General features: G+C 37.4%; 2 protein-coding genes across 5 annotated transcripts in view; both read left to right on the forward strand.

The window, feature by feature from the left end:
• The first annotated feature begins 137 nt into the window (after nucleotides 1-137).
• The window catches only part of Mrtf (Myocardin-related transcription factor), a 56,913-nt gene continuing 31,635 nt past the window's right edge, over nucleotides 138-25,415 (forward strand). For 2 of the 3 annotated variants that reach the window (XM_028315221.1, XM_028315227.1), the window contains exon 1: nucleotides 2,984-3,150. In XM_028315221.1, coding sequence (XP_028171022.1) covers nucleotides 3,078-3,150 — 73 coding nt within the window. In that variant the 5' untranslated portion in view covers nucleotides 2,984-3,077. Of the gene's footprint in view, nucleotides 310-2,983; nucleotides 3,151-25,415 lie in introns of those variants that run through there. The other variant, XM_028315236.1, reaches the window with a different exon arrangement.
• Nucleotides 19,508-20,451, forward strand: Bin1 (histone deacetylase complex subunit SAP18). 2 transcript variants are annotated; one of them, XM_028315247.1, is made up of 3 exons: nucleotides 19,508-19,536; nucleotides 19,718-19,798; nucleotides 19,959-20,451. In XM_028315247.1, the coding sequence occupies exons 2-3, from the start codon at nucleotides 19,724-19,726 to the stop codon at nucleotides 20,361-20,363; spliced, it is 480 nt and encodes a 159-aa protein (XP_028171048.1). In that variant the 5' UTR covers nucleotides 19,508-19,536; nucleotides 19,718-19,723; the 3' UTR covers nucleotides 20,364-20,451. The 2 variants fall into 2 exon arrangements, with proteins under 2 accessions (XP_028171048.1, XP_028171054.1); XM_028315253.1 differs by lacking the exon at nucleotides 19,508-19,536 and adding an exon at nucleotides 19,545-19,552.

The following is a 25,415-nucleotide window of genomic DNA, read 5'->3' on the forward strand; positions in this document are numbered from 1 at the left end:
CAAACGCACAGAAGAACATAGAAACAAACACTGAGATGTTTCACCAAACTGTGCAATACAAGAAAGAATTGGCCGTATGGATATGTATCCAAAGCCGTAAAACCTATAAAGAAAAAAAAAAAAAAAAAAAAAGCAAAATTCAAAATGGCAGAAAGAAAAGTATGCAAAGATCGTCTATTTATTTCTACATTTGTGCATCAATTATAGAAGTGACGTGGTGTAACGGAATTATAGTGAAATATTGGACATAATTAAAGAAGTTGGATTACCTGGTGAATCGATTTAACACCAACATTATTGTGTACAAAGGTAAGTTTTTTGTGCAGCCGCCCACTCTAAATTTCAATCTGTTTCGTTTTGTTTCTTTTAACATTTCAATTGAAATGTCACAACATTTATCAGCTCTCTTTTGTGTAGATAGAAGTTAAATTTAATATTATTTCATGTGCCTGTGAATGTGTGCCCGTTAATTTAACTATGATAATTAATTTCTCGAGTGGTTTCAACTGTCACGGTTTATGCGGTAACCAGACACTACGCATTAAAAAGATATCTATTATTAAACATGTTGATAAACTCTGAACTGCATTTGTTGAGGGTTATGCAGGTAAACCCTTATTTCTATACTTTTAGGTAATTCATTTTTATGATAACTTTCTTTATCTTGAACTTCTTAGCTAACTTTGTGTTATAGAGATTAGATAAGTCTATACTGCTTACCATGAAAAAAAGACCCACTGACGGCTTTTGTAGCCTGTGCATAGATACAAACATCATCATGTCTATACTTATCACATTGGCTTGTTTTCCTGGCAAAATAAGTCTAACATTCCATGTCATAATTATTGAAGCAGTAAGATTGTGATTCAACATTGAATACTGTCACAATGTATACTTGCAAACAATATTATCTTTAGTTAGATTTAGGCAAATACTAAACTTTAGTACTTACCTAACTCTTCAACTCATTCTGATGTGTAATCGGGATCATCATAAAATTCAATATCGAAACAAGATGCTTTTTGTGACTGTTGATGAAACTAAACCCAGAAAGAACACCTCAATAGCCAGATTACCCAATAATCCATACCCTAATTAGAAAGAAACGAGAAAAACATATTCAGCACCTTGGGTGATGCCAAGCAATTAGAAAAAAATTATCAAAAGAACCAAAATATATATCTAAAAATGGTCATTTTTTGGTGAAAATCACCACTAATGATTCAAATTAATGTATTTCACAGTGTTGATAATGCTTTTATCTTATTAAGAAGTGAAAAAAATATACTTTTATAACTTAAAATAATTGAACTGCAACTCTTAACACTAAAAATAAAATAATAAATAAATTATACTGTTCGAAGTTCTTGCTCCGTTGTAAAAAATGGCAAACCTGACTGACTTTCAAATGTTTACTACGTATACAAATATTGAGTTCTGAGAAATACATAAAATTCTGTAGGTAAGACTTGCCTTACCTTTAGACAACATGGCATGGATGTGAAAAGAAAAAGTAACTTATAAAAACAGTGAAAATACACACATTTTTTAACCTCCTGGGTCCTGATCAAATCATTGTGACCATAGTTTTTACAATTTTTGATGTTAAATTACTACTTCAGTAAACAGGCAGTATCTTAATATTTACTTCAATATAATGGCAATCCTAACTCTATTGTGAAATTAATCAATAAATTATAATTAAAGATATTTCTCTGGAGGGCAAGTTTATCTATTTCATACATGCAACATGATTTTCATGATTAATCCTACTTCCTATACTAATATTATAAATGCAAAAGTTTGTATGGATGTTTGGAGGTTTGTTACTTTTTCACGTAAAAACTACTGAATGGATTTAGATTAATTTCAAGCAGGTAAAGCCGCGGGCAAAAGCTAGTGGCTCATATTACCTTAGCCAGTTCTTAGATAGCTTGAGATTGGCTAAACGATGGTCAGCTATTTGCTCCATCTTCAAAATTGAATATTTTTGGTAAAAATACAGTCATTTTCATGTTCATCATTTTCATTTGCTTTCTTCCTTATGATGTTTCATATTAGGACCCTATTCTGAAGCATCAGAAATAGAAATACTTATTTGGAGGATGTCAAAATAAAGAGTTATTAGCAGTGCTCGCGACTTCGTACGCGTGAAAATCATTTTTGCTCTGCAGCTATTACTCGTAGCGTGATGGTATATAGCCTATAGCCTTCCTCGATAAATGGGCTATCTAACATTGAAATAATTTTTCAAATCAGATTGGTAGTTCCTGAGATTAGCGCATTCAAGTAAACAAACAAACAAACTCTTCAGCTTTATAATATTAGTATAGATATCAATGCTAAATATGAGTAAAGTTACTTTGCATGTATTTGTTGTACTTGCATCAGTAGAAATTCAAGTACTTTCAGCACAACGTAACATCTCTGGACTCCGTCCGTCTTTCTCTGATTTTCTGGAAATAAATTTTGATTCGGACTAGTTTCTGATGCTCTACTGAATTGCTGGTGAATAAAATGGAGATTTCATTTACCAATCACCTAAATTAGCCCTTGCGATGTTTTGCTCTACTCTTTGGAAAATCAGCACGAGCCATGTAAATCTACGCGTGAGCAGGAAAGTTATCCAACTGGGCTATCGAGCGTTTTATCGGTTTAAATTTTCTTTGCTATAAACCTCACGGAGCCCGAGACCTTTCCAACGAATGCAAAACCGTGGAAATCGGTTCGTGCGTTCTGGAGTTATAGCGTCAGGAAGGAAAACCCGACTTATTTTTATATAGTAGATAACAATCTAAGGGTGAGAAAAGGGTAGTTGCGAATCGTGCTCCACCTCACGCGCAGGCTTCAGTGCTCAGAGCCTGCGGTGCGCGGGCGCCGCTGGCCGTTTGAGCCATGAGTCACAGCCGCCCGAAATAGCTCGGGAAATGGGCGCCGCCTACCGGCCGGGGCGGGCGGCAGTCGGTCAGGCTCAGTGGCAGCCGCGACGCCGCCGCCGCGACAGGAGCGGTCGAGGTGGAGCGCGAGTCCAACTGACACACGGGTGTGGTGGCGGCGCCGGCGCGGGATGCGCCGCCATGCCGGTACGACACCGCGAACTCGGCGAAGAGCTCGCACCCCCGGAACCCAAGCGCTGCAGGCACTGCGACGGTATGATCCAACATTGGTTTGCGCCGCAGCACTTGTTACAACTTAAGTTTTCGCTACCACCAAACCAGCCTGGCGCTGGCGAATGGATTTGGAATGTTTTCGACACTTAATGCAAACGAATCTTCAATCATTTGCCACTTCGGACTGCCTATGATTGAAGCGTTTGCTGTTGACAGCTCTCAACACGTGGTTTGCTATTGACAGTCACCTCCTCTGCGATACTAACGCATTGAAGACCTCCACTGTCTCGCAAATTACTTAACAATCAATGGCTCTATGTTGTTTGCTAATTACCCTAATTATATGATGCTAACCACTATTTACTTTGGGAATTATTTGATAACTGATTGATTCACACATGACACACTCTAAATTTTTATAGAACCAAATATTTTACGTTTAAATACGAACACTGATAGTAAAAATAAATTAATACAAATACGAGTAGGTAGGTACTTTAAAACAATAACTTTTATGCTTTTAAATTGCATATTTACTCTTATCTAATTGCATAACAGAACGCCAGTGGCATTGTTATTATTTATAATGTTAAGCTATTGTTCATATTTATTTTAGAACCACATCTTATTGTTTTGTGGTCGCGTTTAATTTTTTTTGTGGTAGGGCTTTATTTGTGTCATACATGACTGAATCTTTGGAGAGCTTCTAAGTGAGTTCACAAATTAATGTAACAAACATTACAATACTGCTCTACAATAGAGCGGAGACCTCTTTTCGTCTTAATTGCTCTCAGTTTACGGTAGTTAATTAACGGGATCGCGGTCTACTGTGTGATCAAAATTATGATAAAAATGTTAATGCGCGCATAAACTCCAGTTAACGCTGAGTTAAGCTTTAGGAAATTATCTTTAGCCCGCCCTTAGTCACTGGAGTAAGTAATATGTGTCACGGAGTCGGGAATGGAAAGTGCGTATAAATAGTGGCCAGAACGGTCGCTATGGGTCACATGATGTAATTCGTAAACAAATGCACATCGTCCGTTTGCCATTATTTGCATGGCACCTTGTCACCTGCATTATTAGGGCGTGTCTCCGATCGTAAGCAAATAATCTCCACGTGTTTACGATTCGCACGCTGATATAATAATTGTATCAGTCAGGCTTGGTATTTGCTTGTGAGTATCAGTTCAGTGTAACTTATAGACGGTACGTTTCTGCCGGTCGAAACTGCGAAGTTTTTTACGCGGTTATTTGCCATCCTGTAATATACAGTTTTCATTATTAGGTACATAAATTACTTTATCCCAGACATTTCCTACTTCAAATACAACAACAATAATTTAGCCTCGTTATAATCATTTATACTTTCAATAAACCGATAACGTGATGGCCATATTTTTCTTTAACTTTTATCGATTTTAACAACCAGTTCTAATTAAATGAATGATCAGATCGAAAGCAAATTAATCCATTCAATGGCTCGGTGTCAATATGAATAATATGATTTGTGAATAATAAATTACTCAATAAAATGTTTATAATAAATACAATCGTATATTTCCAGTCAAGATAAATAAAATTAAGTAAGACAAATAACCTTTAAAGTTAGTTACTTATTTATTTTCTTGTCGTGTATTTATTGTTACTTTATTCTATTTAAATTATGATTGTAGGTACCCTGAGAATAAATGCCTCTCTCTCAATAGGTCCCTTGGCAACTTTAAAACTTTCCGGCGATTTCGGCTACGCATTTTATTTAATTTATATTATACCTACTATGTCCGTGGTTTTATATCTTATTTTTAGAAAAGCTAAAAAATATTCATTTTTCTGTTTTCTTTTGCTATGGGCTCTAACATTGCACATATCGTCCGGGACATTTCCATCTGTATTAGTTAGGTTTTTCGCTTTGTAACTTTTCCAGTTTAAAGGATCCAAAATATTATCTTATCTACATGCAACGGTGATAGGACAATTTAACATCGGTGGTGTATTAAATAGTATTCATTAGACGAAAATGTTAATGCCAGTCACCGTGACGAACTAACTCGTGCGCGTTTGAGCTAATTTCATTAATTTGTTTCTTAACGTTGTACAGATATTCATTAATGACGTGTAATCTTGTATCTTTACCGTTGATGTGTCTAGCCTACATTTTTAAATGTATGAAACAATTAACAGTATTATACGCGTCTGTTCAACTTATTTGGCTGGTTACGGGAAAATTGTAGAGACGAAAAAAGAGATAGCTACCATTAGAATAGAACCATAACAAATATCTGAAAGGCTTAGTGGCGCCTATTCGCCTAATTCTAAACGCTAGTCAGTAGTCTGTACAATACTGGCTTTATGAATTAAAGATCATGGATCCCCCTTCATGCCAGTTCTTACCGTGCCAGTTCAGTCTTCCCTTGACCGGCAAGTTAATGCAAGCCTAACGCACCCTCTGAAAAATTAAGATCGCAATTCACATTCATCTTTCTTCCTTATATTGTCCTTAAAATATTTAATTTCGTTAAGTATCTTGATTATAGAAATTCGCCATGTTTTATTTCATGAATCCAGTTGACATTTTATTCCATGCGGAAGACCGCAACATCACATGAATATTTTTATTTTGTAGCTGACCAAATTGTGTAAGTACATAAATCATTTTTTTTTATTGCCTTCATTAGTTTTTAACTGTTACAACTCTCGGCTCTTTGATATTTTTGTTTTCGAAGGTTTCGTTTTACAGGGCCCTTACGTTTCATAGAATTTGTGTCACCTTAATGTGTGATAATTTCTGCTTTCCTTCGCCTATCTCTTAAAGTGCCTGTGATTAGGCTTCTTCTGGACTTCACAGATTCAGTCCACAGTCCTTATATCCGCGCCCTTGAGTCAATTAACGCCATCCACCCAACATTGTTAAAGAAAAGTTGCTACGTGTCCGCGGACGCCTCAGTTGTTGCGGTATGTGGTGGTGTCGTAACAGTAGCGTTGTTTTCGTAGACCGAGACGGCACGCGCTTGGCGCCCACACGTGCGCCGGCGCATACGCCCGCTGGACGCATGACATACGCCACTGATTCAACCAGAAACAGTCACAACAACCTGACGTTCGCCGTAAAAAATGCTTCTTCTTAAATATGGGTTAATACGTCATGTTAGATTTAAATCTTCTTGTATGAATGAACCCACATACGAGTAATTTTAGTTAATTAATGACATCATCAAAATTTCATGTTCAGTTCCAATTTCCAACATATGAAGAAGGTTAAGAAGAAGTTAAAACAGCGTTAAGTTAGAGGATGCCAAAATGTTTCCCTTTTGCGGAATTTTTTAGATAGTTTTCCTCGATTTTTGCTATGTATAGTCTGGTTTATAAATTTTTTGGATATCCCTCCAAGAAATGTATCTATTTGCGGAACGAACGTCGGCGTAAATCGGTTGTAGTGTAGGCAGTAACTCTGTCGCACACGAGAACGGAATGTTTGTTTTGAGGAATCGCAAACAAACGCATAATTGTTCTCAGAAACGCAACTCGTACACAATATGTAGTTAAAACGGGTATAGTTGGTGGAAATGTAATTAAACGATGATGTTTTCGGCATTTTCTTTAGACAGTGACGTTATCTGTGAATGACGGAATAGATCAAGTAACCGTTTAGTAGAATCAAGTTGATATCGTTTAGATTTCAAACTTCTTCCAGTTCTTCTTTTAGTCTAGGATAAAAAGCAGCTACTGAGCGGGCTGTTATTTAATAGTGTTTGTTAGTAAATTACTTACCTTGGGTACATTTTATTTTGAATAATGTTCCTTTTCTAATGTCTAAAATGTAGCTTGATCGATTCAGCTTAATAATATGAATGAGAGGTCTTGGTTGACTGAATGTATGAATAAAAACAATTTTCACGCGTCTGCGGGCACAGGTAGTTTAACAATCAATTATTTATTTACATTGATTTTAGTCTTACGTCACTCTAACATCAAATTATGTCCTAACTAGTGGAGCATAACGCTCGCTTCACTTCAGCAATATTGCATTTTGTTCGGGCGTTGTCAGAGACAGTACCTATTCGACAGTTTATGGGTGGCAGTTAAATATACCCCGTCTCGGTTTGTCGTTACAAATAGAATTTTGGCACTGACTGTCTGTGGTTGTGTAATTCACGTATAAACCACTTGTTGGATTCATGCTATCTGTTCACATTACTATGTAACCATAACATTCATACATTATTGTCATTCCGTTAATAACTTCGCATTGTGATGTTGTAACGTGGAGAGGAATCGAGGCAACGAAATTCTAAAGAAATAAATGTCTGCGACTGCTTTACGAGTACGTTCTGAAACCCAAAAGTCCAGTCAGCAGTATGCGGTAGTAATACCTGTGCTAATACATAGAATGTCTTTTAAGCGGTGTTTTTCATCGGCTCGTTCAGAGAAATTGTCATAATCTGTTTTTACTGGTTCCTTAACATAATTATCAGCTCGACGGGAGTGTAATTAGCGGGGCCGGCCTCGTTCTATATCCCACCTTGACCTCGTTGCTTTACGACCCACTGTCCGGTTTTATACTTTTTCTGAACGCATCATGTAATCTCAGAGGTGGTAGCTTCACCCACACACTATAAATCAGGCTTCGAGACGTGTTTTCAAAAACAAGTCGATTAATGGGCACTAAATTAAATATTATCAAAGAATTCAGGATAAAAAGAGGTATAAAGTAATGAAGCTTTGTGAAGATCTAATAAGATATAAATAATTTTCATAATAATTAGGTTCTTTATGAGTTTTGAAGTGATATGTCTCAACGATATCGCTATAGCTCTATAGTTTATTCGAAGACGTAATTAATGACAATCGAAGAAAATTAGTAGGTACATAACTTTATAAAAAGCTCAACTAGCACGTGAATGTTTAATATACCGTTTTCCTTATAATTAAATTAAATTATTATACCATATAAATGTAAAAAGAAGGATGAAACAATATTTAATAATTCATCATACAAACCGCTAATGAATGGTCATTAAATTCATTGAATTCCAATTTATTTCATTAAGAAACTACCCAATGCATACTGAAATAAGAATTGTTTTAAATATTAGTCCGTTTTTATGAAGGTTCCTGGATTGGTATGCGTCACGCCTCAAACTGAAACAGTCGCCCTTAATGCTGTAAACATCGCCTAATCACTACCCAAAATATCCAAAGAAAAACACCCATTTAATCTCAGTTAGTCGTTTATAAACTGCGCTCGAATAATTGAAATACCGGCGCGATTGACGCTGGTTCTATCGGCTGGGGTGTATTGCCAAATGCATTACCAATAATGACAGCAACTTATAAGTGCATGTGGTGCATAACTGTATGAGTGTTGGCTCAGGAACGTGCATTTAGAGGCTGCTCTAACGTAGAAACTTTTGAGCCTTGTGTGGTCTACATTCTACAATCCACCTGTGAATATGTAATTTTCATAAATCACCTTGAAATCTGCCACTCCCGCATTACGTAGACACTTTTTGTTTCCAGTTGGTCCCACTTGCCACCATACAGCGACTCGTTTTCCTGTGGTAGAGTGCCTTGTCGGTAACAAAGTCTGCGTTTGCGCAGCCCCTTAGATAAACGCTGTCGTGTCGTCGGGCGCGACGCATGAACCATATTACCGTTATCTATGGACAGCATCTTGGACCTGTGACAACTGGACGCTGACAAACCACTTTCGATTTCTAATAACGCTTCGTCAGCCCCCTGCATTATTCGTCTACAAGCAGCTTTTCCTCTGAACTTTGCAAGCTTACAACCCCTTACGTCTTTCACATGTTTTGTGCAATTCCTAATAGATTTATGTAAAGTTTTGAACGAGCTTGTTTTCTTTACTGAATTTTGAATAACAAGAAAAATAGTTATTTTGTTTTATAGAAGCATGTTTTGAATGGAAAATATTTCAGAATTATTGTGACACTGTTACATGACGTGGACGTATATCGGCCACCTTTCGACACAGTTCCCATTGCGACATTTTACATTTTCCTCTTAGTGTCCCATTGTAAAGGAATTTCGTTTTATTTTTGATCCTCAGTTTTATGAGGTCTATTTGGTAAACAAACTCTTTTGTAGACATGCAACCCATTGCATTACGTTGCATAAAATATATTTTAATTATAGGCCTACATCAAGTTATGTTCTCACCATTTGTTCAAAAGATCTTATAAAATTATGATTGATCGGCAAATAGGCGATTCTTGCGCTACTGCATTCTGAAACTTAGTGAAATAGTTCATGTTTAATTAAAAAAGAAGCCTCCTTCTTTAATAAATCAATTAATAGTCTCCTATTAGAAAAGTTTACTATAAAATAGCGCATCGCTTACAAAATATTTGTCTGTCTGATCGTTAGACCGTGAGGGCGTCGCACGCACGTGATTTCATAAAACAGTCTCTTAGATTAATGCGCCTCCATCGCTTAGCATTCCCAAATATATTCTAAAATAAAGTGTGTCTCAGACGAAACGGCATTGGGAGCCACAGCTATTTGGATTACTCTATCCGGCCAGTGTCACGTAGTCAACAAGGAGTTATAAATCTTAACGTATTTATATAAATACGTTTACTGCTCCACTATCGACTGTTAAAAAGTTTTACGATAGTTTTCCAATTACTACTGATCTTCGACCCATTCATATAAATCTGCGTTTACAACCGATTCTGTGATTGATTCTTGTGTGCTATTTGGTTGGTAAGGAGATAACTCGTTCGCCTTGCGCTTCGTACATACTCCTGCGTTAGTTTTTCCTTGACGTAACAGTTACGTTAGTATTATTTGCATCACTTTGAGGATTTTGACGTCAATGTATTAAAATGCAAGTAAAGCTCTCACTGGCTGCATGATTCATGAAACAAGAATTCCAAACCCATCAATTTCGTACATCTACGCACATTTCGGATGGAATCAGTTTGTTAATGTTAGTGAATTACTTTTTTCCTATTTAGCTATTCTACAATCATGATGATTGAGACAGCTTTGATATCTAAGAGCTTAGGTAGAGACAAATGAGAAGTTCAAGAACTTCTGAATATATTTTTTTAGCTAGAGGTAACAATAACGATATTACTTTTGGGTTCAGACGACGTAAACGTTGTTATGAACTGGTTTTCGTCGGCATAGTCCACGTTGACCCTGAACGCTGACGAAAATAACCATTTTTGTATACTGTATTTGTTTTGTTGATGTACCATTATACGGCGTTGCGTTTCAAGCATGCAGTGAAACAGTTCCAAATAATTCGACACGGTTATCGGAGCTGGTCGTGCAGGTATGACCAAATTGTCCAAGAGTTTTTCGCCTATACTAAACTCTGTTGTATAGACATTTGCATCCGGAATTTGCGAGAATGGTTTCAATGAGCCGGATGGTATCATGATGCTTTTCGGATGCAAGCAAAAATGACGAAGACTTTCTTATGACAATTTTGGATTTAATAATGAGAAGCTATATCCAATGGCGTAGGGAGATCGCAGATATACAATTAATATTGTTACTCAGTTTCTTAGTCATTAGCGACTATGCAGACAAGTCAGATGAATATTAATTCTCGTTTTGGCAAATGTAAGATTGGTCATTCTCATGCACCATGACGAGTCGCCGACTATATTACCTGCAAGGAGGTATTAGGCGTGGAAGCATGCTAGACTCATAAAATTGTTGCCAACACACACAGACGACACACTGCATTCTACTGAGGCAGAACGCATGCATATCATATCGGTGCCATGTATTATTAATCTAAATTACAATCATTAATTTTCTTAGCGATTACTGAAATGTTTTGTGTCATAAGCGTTACTGTACTGTTGAACGTTGGTCGTTCTCGTATCTTATCTTTACTATTAGCTTTATCTGAAGTAGTACATTTACTACATTATTCGAGGATATATTTGTATAATTCGCATCGTTCCATTCATTCAATGTAGTCACCAGAACTGTCGTCCAACACGTTAAATTTTTATTTTATTTGTTGTCAGTCCACTTCATGTCTAGTCAAAGTATAAGAAACCAGCTTTAGGTGGAAGATAGAAATCTACTGAAGAATATAATTCCTACTGTACATTACTGCACAGTGCACACACATTCATTCTAGATAGCTTTGACGTCAAATCCTTCGCGGTGGCGTTTGGCTTCGTTAGGTATTTAGTTATATTCAATTTAAATGAAATGGACATCTATTAGTTACATTCATAATTTATGTTCGGTGCAGCTGCGGGTACCAGAGAGTCCGCTTTAGACATGTTAATTCTGTACAAGTGACTCAGGGGCGGGGACCAAGCCAACTTTCGTAATATTACGCCCATTCATGGCGCATCGCAGCCAAACGAATCGCGTAAGATGTTCCGTTCGTTTTATAATTGGAATGCAGCGTACTTAGGGAGTTATTTTAATTGTGTCAGCAGCCTGCACGTGCCCGCCGGAAATACCGGGTTTGTTTAGCTTGCAGATTTATTTCTGTCGGTACGGTGTCATCTGGGGGCGTCATCCTGTGCGGCCGCCCCGTCATGCCAGCCAGGCAACCGGGTGCGCTTGGCGCTTGTTAACGCAGCTTTCGCAATGTCTGAGCGATGCAAACCGCCCATGGAAATAACTGACGCAGCCGCTTGTGTTTACAAGCTCCTCGATTGTTTGGATTATCAGATCATCTTTGCATCTTACGTTATCTCTGAATTGTAACACCAACTTATATCTTATAAATTATAGCCAAATTAACCTGTCGCATTTCTCTCGTCCGGCTGTATTTAATACAACATTTAGCATCATATTCTCAGTGTAAACGTTGCTCGGATTATGTGCTCCTTTAAAATAACATAAATGCCACGCACCTGCTATTCGCGCCCGTCCAAGATCAACACGGTATTAACTGCGCCTCTTGCTACAGAGTTGCTCTAGTATAAAATAGTTTGATGAGAGCTCCACTATCACTAGCACCAACTCCAATGAATACTTTAATATTTTTGGTGTTATAGGTAACTGTTCATATTTTGCTCGTGCGAAGACATGTTTTATGATATCCATTTTCAGTCTTCGTTCTTTTAAGCTATTTCATGTAGAATAGTGAATAGAGCAATACTGGAAAAACTCTTTTATGGATGCATTGGTTGCACTTTTCATCATCGCTTCATATCAAAACTTTTTGGAATTTGGATTGACTTATTTAGTATTATTCTGGCATAGGTATGGTTAATTTTCTGGTAATTTGGTTACCAGGCAACATTACTAAACAAAATGCCAACTTGGGTCTCGAAATGCACATTAGTTAGGCCGACTATCGCGTTCTTTGGTACTTCGCCAAAATGGCCGATCCTTTTGGCTTGTCGATACGTTGGTCGTAGAGCGACGGCGAAAATAATGTCAGTTGAGAGATTAACGAACTTCAGCCGCCTGACCTATTAAATAGGCACAGGTAATTTCGTCTTAAGACATGCTCTTTCCGTCTCAATTCCTATTTAGAGGGTTGTATTAATTATTTTTAGAACTGTCCCCAATTATTTCCCAAAAAAAGTAGCTATGAAAATTTGGTTATGAAATGTAGAGTGGCTGGGTATCTTTTGATTTTAATTTAAAAAAAAAACACTGCTTGCATTTGACTTCTAAATGGGCTTCTTAAATATTTGATATCTTTGGTTCACGTCATAATCTAATTTTGACTTCATCTTCGTGGAATGATACACGTATATCTGAGTCGTTCTCGAGTAACTCTAGAGTAACGTAGCGTATTGTTTTCTTAGGCCTCGTTAATGTTGGCGCAGTGCGCGTGGGCAGGTCGTTTCTGACGCTGTCAAACTTGTTTACCGTCTATTGTCTATTTGTGTGATCCCAATCGCCTACTAATTTTTTAAAATTTTAAGCGCCAGCTCTGAGGTACGCCCCATTGATATGGTGCAATTTACGTTTCATCACTTTTACTCATTTTGGATATAACTTACAAGTAAGCGCTGTTTCAGACTTCAGTCGAACAGTTGATATGATTTAAATCAATCATAAATGTAATACCGACTGGCTCCAGCTGTCGTCAACGGACATTGTCGAATGTCTAGTGACTTTGCATTCTTTCTTACCTAATTAACGAAGATGCATACAACGGATAAAATGGCTGCTGAGTTCGCATAAGTTTTACGCTTAGCTAGGCTCACACGCATGCGTCTACGGCGCTCGTCTCAATATTATTTTAATTAAAACACAAACAAGGCATTTTTCTGAAGCTGGGTCCAGTGCTAATTGTGTTTTTTCTTAATTTTCAGGTAATTAACCTTCACGTTCCTCTTTCTGAGCTTGGCAAATCCACAATATCTCGGTGAGTCCGGGGACAAACGCTTGTACTAATTAGTTGCGCTCAGCAAACTATAACAAATTAGGATGCGAATGCAGCTGGTTATTCATATTAATTTTAAACAATTAGCTACCAATGTATTGTTTATTGCCTATTTTTTTATTAAAAAGTAATAAATCTAAAATTGCACAGAAGTAAGAAAGAAATGTACACTTGCTCATAATATGATCTATCTTATTCGTAACGATGTAATAATTTTCACTCCAAATTCAAATGATATTATTTATACAGCATAATAATTTTAGTTCCCTTTGATAAATAGATAGAAAATATAAAAACTTCATGGACACAGTACATATAACATATTAAACAACAAAAACACAACAACTTTGCTTGCAATATGATTTAAATTACCGGAATCAGTTGAAAACTGGCGAATGTGCAATTAATAAAGCAAACAATGTGTACCGCTTGTTTAAGTTCGGCAATAAAAACAGCTGTTATTTCTTTTATCGCTGTAAGAATTATATCCACAGTGCTGTGTGAAATGTGGATCGTTCGGCTTTATTTATCTGGTCACTAAGCGCATTCAGAGTGCGCCCACGCATGCATTACTAGATGAACTCTCGGTTTTTCTCAATTAATCATTCCATTAAAAAGTTATGCTCTTTTGGATTGCCCAACTTGGGTCTCATTTTGGTCAACTTTATTTTCTCGAAGGGTGATTCATAACTTGAACTTTAATTAACATTTAGGTAACATACATACTAGTGATGGATATAAATTTATTTTGCGTCGTGGCGGCACTGATCGATTTGGCACGTTCGGCATGTTGATTATTGTTGATGCTCGTCATATGCACAAAGATATTAATTAAACTATCGTAAACAAGTTTCATAATAATGTAATAAATTGGTCTTGTGTGGTTAAAATACACATGTGTCATCGTATCGTTCCCCATGAATGAATTCGGCTTTTTATTTTATCTAGTTGTAGAGAGTAAGTTTGGAACTTATATCTATGAAACATCGTGTAACAGTTGTATAAGATCTACGATACGATCTACTACATTTTATTCTGACAAGTATTGTTAGTACACGTAGATAGAAATGTAGCAATTTTATTACGTTTAACAATACAATTTCATTCTAGAGTCTGAAAATGTACGTACAGCACGCTATTCTAAATTCGATGAGTTTTTTAAACAGTATATTTCGTGGTGGCTTGTTTTTCACTTAACAGAAATAGACTCGTCCACTACTTTGCTAAATAATAAGAAAAAGCGCGGGATTGGCCGTGTACGAAATGACCATCCTCATCAATCAGCTGCTTGGAGCGAGTCCAAAATTTTTCCCACGTTTAGGTTTCGTAGTTTAGTTCTATAATTTTGCTGCTCTTGTCTTCCCTGACTACAACCAATACGATTCTTTAATTTTCGTAAATAATGGGTTTTGATTCTAATTTTGTGATCTTTGTTGGTTGTTGTTACATAACTTTAGATCCTTTATCTGAAACAAATACTGCAGCATCTTTGTGTGAAATGTAAAGTTTTGCTCCTAATATCTGGTAGAGTAATTAAGATCTTTGCCAAACATTCTTTTGGTTGTATTACTACGATTAACAACTATGCTTTGCGACTATTTTGAATGTGTACTATTTTTGTCGTTGTTGACGGACGCTAATGGTATTTCTGTACTTTCGTCGTCGTGAAAAGTTCTGAGACAGTCGAATGAAGTGTTCACGACACCTTTACGCAATTCCTGTCTCACGCCTTGGCGCTTGCCAAGGGAGTACGTCACAGCCGTCGGCACCGCAGTAGCCAAGGGAAAGTACTCCTCCCGACGCCTGACATTTAGACCTAAATTCTTGCGTTCCTAAATTTACTCTTATGACTGCGTTTGTGAGTAGTACAGGTGACGGCAGGTATAATGACCTACTTAATTACTGATGTCAAACGAAATTTAGTGACGTGACTCCTAGATTTGGTCCGATTCTTATGACAGCTCTGATGATTGACAGATGTTTTACATTAAGTGGGTATGATTGAAGTCTAATTGGTGATTAGGTAGAGTTAGAAATGTACAATTTTAATATACATAAGTTAAGATGAAGCTTATACTATAAGCTCTAGTAATGTTAGTGTCAACACCATCAACTTGTTGCTGGTTATTTGGCTGGTATTGTCTTTTTATTAATTTATTCATAGATGATCACCGAGATCTTTGGGAGAGAGCTTTCCGGCTGATTGAGACTTAAAAGACTAAAAAGAATTGTGTCACGTAGCAAAGTGATGTCTCTGGATGTTTTCTTACCAGTCAGTCGGGCGGGACGGGCCGTTGAACTTTTGCTCCTTATTTAGATTATAGAAGTGGAGACGACGACCGACTCATTCGGGGTTTCTGCCCTGCAAAATACGAAAGATCGCTTCCGCAATCGTGATGATTTATTTAGGGTTATTATTTTCCGTCTACACGTTCATTGATCATATTAACCATCCTCGTAAAACTCTTATTTTGTTAATCACAATTTTGCTTTGTAGTTTAACGTTTGTTGCAGAGTTTTTTTGTACGAGTACAGGTAAAGGTCCAGCAAATAAGTCAAAGGTTAGATTTTGCTTGGCAAGTGAACACGATCGTGGACGTCGCGAAAGTCGCGACAGCAGCGCAGTCCTCAAGCCGTTTATATGCAGTTCAGAAATAGACCGCGGAAGCGTCCGACCGACCCGTTTGGTATTTGTTCAGCGTTGACCTAAAACAGAGCTCGCTTTGCTCGTTTGTTATTCGCTTGGCCAACTAGCCCGTCGTGAATATTGTCCGTACAAAATTAATCTGCGTCTGCAACGCGCTCTGATTGTTTACGATCAATTTTATCTTTATCTGAAATTTCCTTGTCGTCGGACGAATTCATGTTAACTGGTGCGGAATCAAATGCGATCTTTTAGAAATTTGACTCATTATCATTGTATGCACTTGGCTTCATTTTGCAACGCTGCCGCACTGCGTTGATTCATATCTTCCTGTATCTTTTTATTTTTGAAGTCTATGATTTCACACCCACAGCGGGCTCAAAATTAAACATTCCTACTGCCAGATTTCACTACAGTTATACTATGTCATATATTTTATTAAATAAATATTTATTTAGTGTTCATAATGTGGCGATGTTGTTATGAGAATGAGCGGACATGCCAAAATACGCTTTATTTAATGATTCATTGTGGCCGGTGCACCAGCTGTAAATAATTTGTAATTGAGCTGTCAAACGTTGTCAGTTTTTGAAAGTTCACGATGATTTTCATCTTCATTGGCGTGGTCTCGTCACGCGGCACGCTGCCAGGGGGCATGGCGCACGTGAACATGACGGATGAATGGGAGTCCACACGTGCGGACACCATATCCCAGGGGTCTTCAAAACCCCACCACTTACAAGCCGTTCAACGAATAGTACATAAAACATGAAGAATTGTAGCCTACAAACTATGCTCGTAAATCCTAAACGGGGCTATTCTAATGTTTATGAATACCATAACTTTGTCTGTTTTGATAGACTATAGAATTTTACAATCCAATTAGAAATCTATTTGTTGTTGTCTACTCGATTTATTTGTTTTAATCTTTTTGAGAATACATTTTCCAAACGAAATCCTTATAATAAAGTTTGGATAATATTAGCATCATACTGTGTATAGCTTGGCACTTTGTTCACCAGTGTAGTAGTGGTTATGTTGTGCGAATCATTGTCGCCAAGACGCCGAACGTCGCATCGGTCGCCCCGGTGATAGCTTGGAAAGTTATTTCATACTGTCTCCGTGAGACAATTTACAAGTGTTTCAGTTAATTGTTTACTGAGCGAGTTCCGCTCGGCTGCCAATGACTATAAATTCAGATTAATCAGTCGTCGTGATTGTCCCAGCCGTGCGCTATCACGCCATGCCAAGGCTATGGCTCGACGAAAGCTTCGGCTTTGCAAACAGCTGTTCGGTAACACGTGCTTTAATTTTGCACGTTTTATGCCGACTTTCATTAATTTGTGATAATGTTTTTTAGTATTTGGAATTTTATTGACCTGAACAAACCTTTTGGCTGCCGTTTCCTGGTCATGCGTTTATTGTCCGAGCCTCAACACAAATATTGTTCTTTTGTCATAGTCGTATAATGAAGATTGAAAGGCATGAGAGCTATGTTTAACTCGATATCAAAGTGGCCGCTTTATAATACGTATCTAATACAGGGTGTTTGGCGCATCGTGTGCCAAAATGATTTGGCGGATAGAATGGGTCATTTCCTATATTTTCAGCCCCCATAACACGTTCCATGCCAGGCGGCTACTTTTAAATTAATTTTTTTAGTAATTTCACCAAAATACCCAAATCGCATCATTTAATTTCGATTTTTAAAAAAACTACTAGGCGGAGCCCTAAAGTAAATATTTTGTTTTGACGTGCATTAATGTAGGGTTGCATCAAATCTAAATTTACTGGCAAATATCATCTAGTTTTTTTTTAAATTCAGCTTTGAAGTTTTCCGAAAAGTTAAAAATGGACTGAACATTTAAGTTTACATGGGTATAATTTTTTTTTAAAAGAGATAGCGATCTTCGGATTTTATCAAAACTTCTCTAGTCTATCCTCATTCAAACGGTATACTAATCTTGTTTAAATAATAACAACAACTTCACAAATTCCTTAAATTAGTGCATTGACTCTACTCGGACTGATTTGCGAAATTTGTGTTTATAGCCCCTTTTTGTGTGAATAGCACGTTAAATACCTACAGGTAAAAAATATTTATCTTATGCAATGTAAAAACCTTTTTCCTATCGTTTTTCAATGTGGATTTCTTGAAATTAAAGACGAAAATAATTATTTTGATCGTTTATTAATTATTACAAATTTTGTTCAAAATGTCCGCCTCGGCAACGTATACACTCAAGACATCTTCTTCTAATTTCGACTGTTGTCGTATGCAGCCACATTTCTCTTTTTATTACTAATAAGGCGTTTTCTATTCGTTGTAGTTTTTCTATTGTTTGAATCCGTTACGTACACCAGTTCTTTAGCTTGTCCCCAGACGTAAAAATCGAACGGAGTTAGGTCTGGGGAACGTGATTGGATTACACAAAAATGAGTTTGCCGCACCAGGTGTTTTGAATGTCACTGCCAATCGATTTCGCCCTATTCGTTTAATGCCATCATCCAAAATATTTTTTAAATTATTTCTGAATAGAAAATTCCCAAATTTGATGGGGTGAAGAGTGGAGCCAGAGTTGGGAGTTTCTTTTTGTTGGACATGTACCAGAAAAGGACCTGCATCCTGATCCTGGTAATTGTTTCTGCCTATTATATGGTTATTCTGTTGAGAATGTTGGATCACCGGGGCTGGAGGAGCTTGCGTTAAAATTTCTTGAAAAGCAGTGGTAATGTGCATTTTAGGAGAGGATTTGGTCTTTAATAAATGTTTGTTAATTTTTTTCTGAGTTTTTCTATTTGTTACTAGTTTAAATGACTCAAATTCTTTTACATGTTGGTTAGATATGAAATTATCAGCCTCTATTAAGGTCAATAAAGGATTGGACTGAGATTGTGGAGTGGCTGGGGGAGGATCAGGGTCAGGAGCTGGTTCCGTCTCCATAGTTTATAAATATGCAAATGGACTTACCCCTATATAATATATACACTAATCACACTAAATTACTAATTTACAACAATTTTTTTACAAAATATACACAAACTAACAATAAAATACGAATTAAATAAAAACAGATAGACCGCCCTTTTCAACTTCCCGCCAAAAAGTCAACAGCAGATTTTTTTTTTGGTTCGATTCTTTTCTTTTTTTTTCGTAAAAAGGCAAAGGCATTATGATATAAAGCCAAGTTTTCTTCGGTTTTTATTTTTCTTACCTATTAAAAGCGCACAGTATAATAGCAAACCAGTCGAAAAATGATCGAAAGGCCTTATCGAAACTTTTCGTAAGGAGTTACGACGGATTCGCGTCAAACAATGCCACTTGTCTAGGGCTGAGCACGTCTATTTTATAAGTATACTCGGTCCATAAATATTTATGTCAATGGTCTATCACTTCCACAGATTAAAAAGTTCTGCTGTCAGCTGTCAGATAGGTAAAAAAAACAGCTTGTGTGTGATTATTTTTCTTGTCAACAGTGGTTCTTTATAATAAATTAATAGCCTTGATTACGCTGTAATTTTCAGTATTAAGAACTTGCAGTTGATTCAACTCTGCATTTCTCAATATTTTATGACATCGATCGATATCTAATTGTTCGCGCTGTCTGTTCGTAGATTATTATGAAAATGGCGGGCCTGGAGTCAATGGTTGTTGAAGAAGTTAAAACAGCAGAAAAACCCGTAGACAGGGAAAAGGTAAATAAATGTATAATTTTATTTGTCGTGTATATCTGTCTTATCATATTTTTTTCATGGTAAACATTGATTTATTTTGAGGTTATGTTACCGCTAGCAACAAGAACGCCTTTGGTAAAAGAACACAGTACAGTAATTCACTAATAAAATTGGTTTACAGACTTGCCCACTGCTACTACGTGTGTTCTGTTCCACTGGCCGCCATAATTCGCCTGGCGATTACGCCCGCGGCAATGTTCCACAAAACGAATTGCAGATTTACACATGGATGGACGCGACACTCCGAGAACTAACCGGACTGGTCAAAGAAGTTAATCCAGAGACGAGGCGTAAAGGAACCTACTTTGACTTTGCTATAGTCTACCCTGATCTGAGGTCACCAACGTACCGTATGAGAGAAATTGGTGTTACCTGCTCTGGGCAAAGAGGTGGTGATGATAACAAAACACTATCTCAAGTAAAGTTTCAAATTGGCAACTATTTGGATATATCTATAACACCACCTAACAGAATGCCACCTCCAATGAGACGGCCACAGCCTTATATGAACAATCGACCCTATTAATCTATGTAGGTATTATGTTATAAGCTGTTCAATTCTTACTATTTAAATTGTCTCAATGTTTGAATTTTCTTAAAACTAACAGTTCTTTGTAAAGAACGATAATTATCAATTTCAGGGGTAAAATCATATTCACGTATTATTAAAATGTTATGAACTTTGTTTTTCAACCCGTCTATTTTATTATGCATTGTAAGAGTTATTAATATGATTTCTTGGCCTTTTTATAATGAATTTTGTGTAAATAAAGAGGCAGTACAAAATTTTTATTTTATTTATTTCTTTGTAGTCTTTCTTCGTCTTCTCCTAGACACAAATTCAAATAATTTGTATCACTCAACATTAATGACTCATCTCATTATATTATGACAAGACAATGTAAGTGTTCTTCTTATAATTAAATTTCCCTAAAATAAATACCATAAACTTAAACTAATTTACAGGTGATCGGAATGGCCTCCTAGACTTCTTTCCCATGGCAGCGAGATCAATTGTGATGCCATTGGGCAGCACTGCTTTGTTTTCTTGGTAATCGATAAAACCTTTCTCTTCTTGATCCTCTTTAGTTTTGTCACATGCAATACCTGTCTCATAGTTGTACTCCCGTTTAAGACCGTCGGGGTCTACATATCCGTATTTGCCTCGAGTAATGCAATCAACACCAATAGTTTCCTCTTTGAAGGAGCCGTCGTCATTTTCGAAACCCCAGGTAATACTGCCGTCCTCGTTCTCTTCTCTGTATTTGCGGATAATTTGTGCGACCGGCTTCTTTTCTCGGTTGTGGGATGGAGTGTATTTCTGTGGGGGTGCATGCTTCACTGGCACGCGGCTGGCGATGGGCTCCTGCGGCCGCGAGTACTGCCTGACGGGTTGGATCGGGGCCTCATCTTCCTCAACAAATGGTTTCGGCTCGGGACGGAACGCTGGCCGCTGAGGCCTGCTCGACAGCGGCTGTAGTCTCACAGGCTGCGGTTTGGGTTCGTTTCTAATTGGATTGAAAGACTGCGGAGGGAGAAGTGGCCGGTACTGAGTAGGTTTGATGGGCTCCAGTTTCGGCACTGATGGCGTAGACTGCTGTTGGAATGGCGATACGTTGAACACTATCGGTGGTTTCGGTTGGGAAGTCGTGGTGATGTCGAAGAAATCGTTTTGGGGCGTCGGTGTCGAGAACAAGTTGGGTGAGAAAGCAGTGGGTGTGTTGATTTCGTAATCATCTTCTGGTTCCTCGGTAACTGGCTTAGCGGGCTCCTCAATGGATTGGAGGTTGGGCCGCGGGGGCGACGCGTCCACGGATTTGAAAGAGGGTCTCGCGTGGCCCGGCCTGCGCGCTCGCGGCAGAGGCCCTGCGACTGGCGCACTGTTCAGCCTTCCCTGTCTAAACCCTCCTCTGACGGGACCGCCGACTGGGATAGCTCCGGGTATTTGTAGTCTTGGTGGGATAGGCGAGTCATATTGAGCGTAGACTGTGACTGCGCACAGCGTACATAACTGAAACAAAAACAGTAAGTTAATTAAAACTAAAAATTTGATGTAGGTAAACCTCAACCTCAAGTAATGCTAATAGGGGACAGTTTTATAAAATGGGAAAGAAGACAAAATTATTGTCTGTGCTTTATTTGATAATGGTTATTGCGTAATCGGTTCAACATTACAGCAATGAGTTGTATTTATCACAGTAATTAATTTTACACGTGCGATTACTGGACGTTTGTTTTTCTTATGAAAACGTTAAGCTCGATTTGGTAGGCGGAATGTCGGGCGGCCACGCAACGATCCGGCATAGGTACTTTCGAGACTCGTGGACCTTGCCCGTACTATCATGCAGTTCATTATTAAACTCGATTACCAAGCACGCCCGCGGCGGATACTATCGGTTCAGACTCCACCTTTTTAGTAGGTACTTACTCATTGTTAAATTGACTACTTAGTTACGTGAACATGAATATACGAGTACTTATTACGAAAAATTTAATTCATAAATTATTTTAAAGTAAAAAGTTTACCCTATAGTAAGTATTTATTAATATTTAAGTAAGTAGTAATTACTATAATTGCACTAAGTAAGTAGTAAATCTTCAATTTAAAAACAATTCCTCAGTGGATTAATTAAATAGGTTATGTATTTCGTTTTCGAATTGAGTCACTATGTAAGTAGGTTTGAGTAATGTAATAAAAAATCACACGCGATCGTTATTATGTATTAAATACTTAAACTCATTATGTATTAGGTAATAACCAGTATTCGGATGCGCCAATAATTAATCGTCATTTAAAAGAACTAACGTGATAATTAACTATTCTGGTTGTTAACGCATGTAAATTAATGGATGTAACCGATTAATTTAAGTTTCTTTTTTCCATAAACTACAAGTGATTAATGTTTTAACTTTAGTACCGATTTGCTGGTACTAACATATTTTGTCAGCCACAATAGTGCTGTTGCGGGTTCGATACCCGCATGGGGTCAATGTCAGTGAGATGATTACGAGCCAATGACTTGAATTTGGTCTAGGGATAATGTGAGAGTTCTCGCGTTACTCTTTGGGTTAGGTGTCATTATGACCATATGAGTAGTTCTGACAGTTTTGGCGCCAAGCAGTCTTATTCTGCCCAAATTCAGTTTGTTGGCAATCTACTCATAAAAACATTGAAATATGCTGGCCTACAATTAGCAAATAACGTGTTCCAGCAACGAATGTAAAGCAATCATTTTGGTCAACCATTCGTTTAAATAATTACTTAACACTGCTCGTATAATTTTACGATACCTAGTGATTGAGAAATTGCCGTAAGTACTCTAGTAAAGTTGCCTTGTCGGGTAACTTTAGTTGGCTGGCGTAGAATATTGTCGCAACCAGAGCAAATGGGAAACCTAACTGCCTACTCCACTTTCGGAAATCGATGTGCGTGTCGTAAATCGTAATGGCAAATCCGACCTTTGCTTTGTCATTTTATCTCGTTTAGTTAATAATACTTTGGCCTTAACAAAATTATGAACTTCAGTATTCTGTACCTCTAGTAGGAAAAACTTTCGAGTTCGTTTCGTTGCGTATTCAAAGTGTCATCGAAAAATTTTGTATGAAAAATTAAACAGCGCCCCCTATATTATAGCCGCCCTAGGGGGCGCTGTTTAATTTTTCATACAAAATTTTTCGATGACACTTTGAATACGCAACGAAACGAACTCGAAAGTTTTTCCTACTAGAGGTACGGAACTCAGTCGTGACCTCAGTTATAGAACATTTTATTTTAATTCCGCATAATGTCAAATTTATCTTTAAATGTCATTTAAATCTTATGATTCAGACAAAAGAAGCCATTTAATTGCAATAATGGAGACATGCTAATATGATCCTTTGATAGATTTCAATAATGACTTTATTACCTACTAGCGACCGCCCGCGACTTCGTACGCGTGGATCCCGTTTTACCCCCTTCATCTATCTTACGCGGTTTAGATTTTTCATACAAAAGGATTTTCCCGCTAATTCCCGTTCCCGTGGGAATTCCTAAGTACCTGCCCAGGAGTATGAAGAATAATTGTACCAAGTTTCGTTAAAATCCGTCGAGTAGTTTTTGTTTCTATAAGGAACATACAGACAGACAGACAGACAAAAATTTTACTAATTGCATTTTTGGCATCAGTATCGATCACTAATCACCCCCTGATAGAGATATTTTTCATGTACAGAATTGACCTCTACGGATTTATTATATAAGTATAGTTTTGAAATTTTCAACTACAATTAAAGTCCCTCACTTGCGATGACGACGTCAATCTAGGCGATGTTGAATAAAACACTAGCTGTAGGTAGAGGTTCCAAATTACCTCCGGCATATTTAATGCATGCCCAAAATTAATGACGTTAAATTAAACATGTTTGGCTAGTTCACATGTAGGTACTTAATGCATTCTTTCTGGTCTGAAAGTGGTAATGACTGCCGCGGTTTTACGCTTCCGCCATTCAAGGTGAAGTTGAAGCTGGGAGCGGTGAGTTGCTATCGGTTAAATAACAATACTATGGAGCACTGAGAATGATAACTAAGTATTGGACACGCGAGTATGATGAAATTTACGATCCTTAAAAGTAATGTAAAGAACAATAAATCTTGCAGATGGGATATCATAGTGATACCGAAAGTTGAACCTTGAAAGGTCATTTCAAAGGTTATAAATGTTATTTCAATGGCAATCCGTGTCTGTCTACCTCCGCGCTGGTGCAAATATTCCTACTCGAATCATTCATAGCACCTCAGGAATTTGAAAACACTCCCGCTGTAGCGCTGGTTTGTCTAGCCTATCGCTACTTCTAGCTACCAATCTATCCTTCATTGTTGATTAAAGGTTATGCTCAGACATATACTTTCATTCAATTGCATCGCCTTGACTTGTGCGATATTTCTCTTGATCCTTAGTTTTATTAGGTAACCACCGACATTATTTTAAAACGTGCCCATGAATAGCAACCAAAATGTCGGTTATTTCTTAAGACACAATCTTACAATCTCTGAGTTATTTTATAATCTTGCAAAAATAAAACTGTCTGATACCATAGACGGTTATTCTTGTGTTGCTATTTCCACATACTAACCTACATTAAGTACCAATTTTAGGACGCACTACACTAAACTGGAAGCAAGTCGTAATATAAGTTAAATGTTCAACTTTGAGGTAAATAAACTGAACTAGCAATTTTATTTTGTGACGTCCTGCTTCTGAATTTCTTCATTGACCGGAGCAGATTGTCTAAAACTTTTAGGTTAACATTTCCAGTCTACGAATTAAATTCTCACGTTTTATTTTATTTCCGTTTATCTCTTAGAACGCAATTTAGTAATTACTTCATACATAATATCCTACACATGTTAGTGTACGCTGTTTTCCTTCCCCGCTGTTTTCAAGTTGATACAAGGTAAGGTAAGGTGTAAGCTCCGGAAGCTACGGTGAACCAGCTAAAGTCATCGTAAGCATTGTCGGTATGAAGTAAGAACAAGCTTGTTTTGCCGTCAACAGCTAGAAGGTGGGAAGTTTTTCTTGTAATGTTTGTGAATAGT

This window comes from Ostrinia furnacalis, unplaced genomic scaffold, assembly GCF_004193835.3.
Source record: "Ostrinia furnacalis isolate ACB-3 unplaced genomic scaffold, ASM419383v2 OfSCF0322, whole genome shotgun sequence".
NCBI lineage: Eukaryota > Metazoa > Arthropoda > Insecta > Lepidoptera > Crambidae > Ostrinia > Ostrinia furnacalis.